The following is a 5,455-nucleotide window of genomic DNA, read 5'->3' as shown; positions in this document are numbered from 1 at the left end:
CAAAGCAGATCATAACGTTACTTTTATCTCTGAGTGTGTGAATGGAACTGAATGGACGTGTAATAAAGCAAGGGTCCGCTTGGTTCCCACTAGTGCAGCACAACAGGTAATGCTGCTGCATGCTGGGAGGTTGAGTACAGTGAGATTCAGAAAGAGCTTTGTAAAGAGTTAAATGTAACTCTGAGAGAGTTAGGGTCCGTTTGGTTCAGTCATTGTGCAGGACTTACGTGCCGTCAAAGGGACTTATTTTTTCTCTCCAAATATAATGATGGTTTTTTTTTGTGATTATGGTGAAAATGAGGCATAGCCTGCTCTATGTTCTGAAAATGTCTCCTTTCTGTCTAATGTTTGTGAACTCTGCAGGAATGGCAGTTAACCCTAACCCTAACTCAAAACAAACTCACATTAATCTTCAATCGATGTGCATTCACACACGTGCCCTGAACATTAGCAAGCTGGTTCAATTTAAACATGAATGATAATCTGACAGAAGAAGATATGCCTTTAGGATGTATATCAATATACCATCCAATCCTGTGGCTTTTTATTTGAATCAATGCAGTTTTTCTGCATCATTGTCATATCATACTTAATAAAGCCATCATTTCACCACACTGATGGCTTTATTATGTCATCCTAGATGACAGTTCATTGGCCTAAATGTCAACATAGAATTACATAATCGTCTAGATTGATTGATTGTACATTGTAAATTGTAAAATGTATAGATGTCTTCTTTATTAGCAGTTTGCAAAGGAAAAGCACAAGACAGTAGGCCTACAGTTCAGATACAAGGTCTACTATAGGATACAAAAAATAAAACTCGGCTTGTTTACGTTGGGGTCCTTTGTACTCAATTAGAGGAATCCCACACCACTCTGATGAAGGTCAGTTGTAGTGCGGTAACTTATCTGTTAAATATTTAATATCTATGAAATCAAACTAACTTGAGAACCACTCTCTGCATTGAAGTATGAAGAGTTATGGAGTTCATGTTTAACCCCTTGACTCCCATGGCATCCTCAGTTTTGGGCACACAATTATAGGTGAACATTATAGGTGAATCAAATTGCTGATCTGCAAGCTCTCAATGCATCTCAGGCAATCTTCTAAATAATTTAGATTTCTTTTTGTGATTTAACTGGTTGAGTAGTCAAATGATGATGTCATTTTTAGTCAAGTTTAGAAGGTTGCAAGCTGCAAAGCACGTGTCTAACTCCTTTGCAGTTGTAGTTGTAGTTATAGTGCTGGTGAACGGCCAGAGGAAAAAGTGGTTTGATTTAAATTTTCTGCAAGACCGATCCGTTCTCTGGTGTCCTGTGTGCAGAGAAAGGGTTTTGGCACCGTGGTGTCATGAGGTTCCTGAAGGTCCAAGAGTTCTAGAGTTCCTTGAGTTCTTAGAGTTCCTATAGAGTTCCTAGAGTTGGCTCAGAAACAGGATCTATGTAAAGAAATCTCCCCGGTGAAGTTGTGACAATCTGCCCTCCCGCGTTCCAAAGCACGTCCCAGTCCTGATGAATCAGGGTCCAAAGTCCAGGCAGGAATCACTGGCCAAACACTGGCAGCATTTGTTTGCTCTTCAAGTCACATTACTGCAGACCATAGAGAGAAGCATAGTATGGTTCAAAGACCCCAAAAATATTATAATAACGCACAACAATCCTCCATCTTTGGTGCTGAGCCAAACTGTCCTGTCCCCCCCCCCCCCCCCCCTTCCAAAAAAACAAACAAACAAACAGCAGAATTAGAATCAGAATTTTTGTCTTGCAAACAACTTGCATAAAAAGAGGGAGAAAAAAAGCTCCCCCTCTTCATTCTTCTGAGAGTAAAACAAACTGCAGTATCCTCTGTCGGAGCTCTCCTTCTGAGACGTACAACTAACTCTCTCTCTCTCTCTCTCTCTCTCTCTCTCTCTCTCCTTCTCTCTCTCCTCTCTCTCTCTCTCTCTCTCTCTCTCTCTCTCTCTCTCTCTCTCTCTCTCTCTCTCTCTCTCTCTCTCTCTCTCTCTGCCCAGGTGAAGCTGGGTGGCGAGGCGCCCAACTCCAGAGTGGTGCGGGTGCCCAGTAGCAGCGGTGCCCGCCGAGGCGGTGCCTCCGGTGGAGGCGGTGCCTCCGGTGCCAACGCCGGCGAGGAGGAGGAGGAGCTCCGCCTCCTGGACTTCGAGTCCCCGGAGGACAACGGTCGCCCCCTGGTGGTGAACTTCGGCTCTGCCAGCTGACCTCCATTCGTGGGCCACCTGCCGGCGTTCCGGCGGCTGGTGGAGGACTACTGCCACGCCGCTGACTTCCTGCTGGTGTACATCGACGAGGCGCACCCGTCTGATGGCTGGGCGGGCAGCGGGGGGCACGGCACCCTGCGCGCCCCGCGCAAGCACCGCACGCTGGGTGAGCGTCTGGCCGCCCGCCACCTGGCCCAACACTACGCGCTGCCGCCACAGTGCCACCTGGTGGCCGACTGCATGGACAACACCGCCAACGCGGCCTACGGCGTCTCCAACGAGCGTGTGTGCGTGGTGCAGCGGCGCCGCGTGGCCTACGTCAGCGGCAAGGGACCGTTTTACTACAACCTGACCGAGGTCCGGCGGTGGCTGGAGGACAGCTATGGCAAACGCTAGGGCAGAGGGTCTCGAACCTTGACTTCTGAAGGTCTCCCCTTTTGGCTCTGACAGTGTACTAATGGAACCAAATGGACCCGTGTACACTGTCAGAGTTACAGAAGGTGTAAGGGTCCATTTAGAACCTAGAGAGTCCCTGGAATCCACTTTGAGAACCACTGCGCTAGGGTAAAGGGCACCGACGTGGACGGTAAAAAAAGAAACTGTTATTGCGTTCTGTTATTTAGTATTTCTTCCCCACGTTTAGGAAAGAGGCAGAGAAAGTTGTATTTTTGTATGAAACAGAAAGATGAAAAGACGCTTGTCAGGAAAAAAAGGTGCTTTCAGAAGAAGGTTTAGCTCTGTGGTCCCAGACTGGTGTGGAAAAGGACTTGTTCAAAAGGACTTGTTCAAAAGGACTTGTTCAAAAGGACTTGTTCAAAAGGACTGTGACAGTTTTTAGTTACATAAATGCACTGATGATGCCTGAAACATGGCAGCAAGTTGATTGGAGCAAACATGAACTGTGTATCATTATTGCTATTATTATTGTTATTATTATTATTATTATTATGCCCCTTTTGCTATAAATGTGTCTTTTCTCAATCCACTTATAATTATTATTGGCACTAAAGCAGCACTGTGTACCTTTTTTAACAACTATCCAACTGAGACCTCCAGATTTCCTTATCCCGAGCAACTTCCTCCACTCCCTCAGGGAGTATACCGAGGCGTTCCCAGGCCAGTTTGGAGATATAATCCTTCCATCTGGTCTTTGGTCTGCCACAGGGTCTCCTCCCAGTGGGACGCGCATCGAGGACCTTCCTAGGAAGGCAATCGGGGGGCATCCGTACTAGATGCCCCACAAAATGATAAAGTTAAATGTTTAAGCAATAACAATCATCCTTCCATACATAGAGACTCACTGACCGTATTACAGTGCAAAGGGGAGACAATGGGTTTCATCCTGACATTTGCAGAGGCAGAACTGTCAGTCAAAGCGAAGATTGGCCAATCACAGCACGTCCTCGCCAGACAATGCTTGCAGAGACTCCTGGGTAATGAAGTCTATAAGACGATTGGCTGCCATTGTGATTTGTGTCCAAAGTGGCCACTGATGCCCCAAACTACACAGGGCTGCTTTAAGAATTTGTTTTATAAGAGAAAACCCAATTTCTGAACATTAGAACGAGCTTTGGTGTACAGGGGAAAAGAACAGACCAAGTACAGAAGGTTATTATGCAATACAATATGTAGTGATGTGGGGGGGGGGGGGGGGGGGGTCCCTGCTTCATCTCTCTCTCAGCTGAGGGGTCCTTGACCTTAAACAAACATCGAAGATCCCTGATATGAATGAATGATTGTATAAATTATATTATATAATTGATTGTATAAATTACCATATTATATAAATGATTGTATAGTCTGACAAGTCCTGTCAAGTTGGGATGTTTCAGGATTAACTCACTGTAGCTGTAGACACAGTGTGTGTGTGTGTGTGTGTGTGTGTGTGTGTGTGTGTGTGTGTGTGTGTGTGTGTGTGTGTGTGTGTGTGTGTGTGTGTGTGTGTGTGTGCGTGTGTGCGTTAGGGCATTAACGAAAAAGTCGACAAGTCGACTCAATCGACTTCACTACATAAGTCGACTCCCACCAGAGAAAGACGAAAATACTTTCTATTGTGAAAATAGCAGATCTACATGTTCACAACACCGTTGTGGATGCCTGAATGTCCTGTAGAGAAACTGGACGTCCCAATCGATTACTGACTTCAGTCCTGAGAGGAGTAGGGCTTGTCTCTCTGCAGTGCTGTGCAAAGAATAGTGAAAATAGCAGATCTACAATAGGGTGACCATATTTTCAGCCACTCAAACCGGGACGCAAACCACTGTTGCTTAAAACCGCAACCTTAAAAGCAATGTGCACGTTACCGTGCACGTTCGTGCACGCGCACACACACACCGCAGGGATGCAAACAGGCAGTGAGTGATTGACAAACAGCCTCAGTGTTGAATTCAGACAGGCAATGAATTTGTTCCTTTTTTCTGATTGGTTAGGTGAGCATGTTTTCATGAAAAGAACATGATGAATGTCTATGCAACCACTGAAAACAGATACTATTATTTTAATTCTGGCGAAAACCGGGACATATTAGTGTTTTAGAGATAATTGTCGGGACACCGGGACACGCAGCTTGAAAACGGGACTGTCCCGGCCGAACCGGGACGTCTGGTCACCCTAATCTACAAGCTTGTATGTTTGCTATTTTCACTATTATTTTTTTTTCTTCATTTTTTGTAACTTTTGTTTCACATTTAAATTATTGATTTTCAATTATCACTATTATCCATCCATCATCTTCAACCGCTTATCCAGAATCAGGTCGCAGGGGTAACAGAGTTCACTTTATTAAATGGAAGGGTTGGGTCAGAGATATGATGCTGTCCTGTAGTCATGGAGATGCAGGTGTGATGCTGCCTGGTTGCCATGGTGACCAGCTGTATGGATGAAAACCTTGGACCAAAGAGTCTAAACTCTGTCTCTGGTTGGATGAAAAAACACACCTGGTCACATGGTGGGGGCGGGGCCAGCATCACACCTGTCCTCTGCAACTGTTTTTTTCTTTTCTCCTTTCCATTCCAATCTGTTGTGTTTATAATTGTCTGCATCTGTTGCTTTGAGAAAACATATTTAAACATTGATAAATAAAGGTGAATGTTTGCTGCTGATTGTGACTGATGTCTGGAGTTTGTCTTGTTGATGGAAATGCTGCCATTTAAAAGCACCAGTACTCTGCAGAGATGGACAGAGTACTCGACCACCAGGACTTGAGTAAGAGTACAGATACTCCTGGTGAAAATGTAG

General features: G+C 45.2%; 1 protein-coding gene across 1 annotated transcript in view; it reads left to right on the top strand.

The window, feature by feature from the left end:
- dio2 (iodothyronine deiodinase 2) overlaps positions 1–3,864 on the top strand; it is a 4,735-nt gene extending 871 nt beyond the window's left edge. The window contains exon 2 of the mRNA XM_080750689.1: positions 2,015–3,864. Coding sequence (XP_080606815.1) covers positions 2,015–2,614 — 600 coding nt within the window. The 3' untranslated portion in view covers positions 2,615–3,864. The remainder of the gene's footprint in view (positions 1–2,014) is intronic.
- The last annotated feature ends 1,591 nt before the right edge of the window (positions 3,865–5,455 follow it).

This window comes from Nannobrachium achirus, assembly GCF_963921795.1.
Source record: "Nannobrachium achirus genome assembly, chromosome: 20".
Taxonomy (NCBI): domain Eukaryota; kingdom Metazoa; phylum Chordata; class Actinopteri; order Myctophiformes; family Myctophidae; genus Nannobrachium; species Nannobrachium achirus.
The sequence above is the reverse complement of the archived record's forward strand: the minus strand, read 5'-3'. Positions and strand labels throughout refer to the sequence as shown.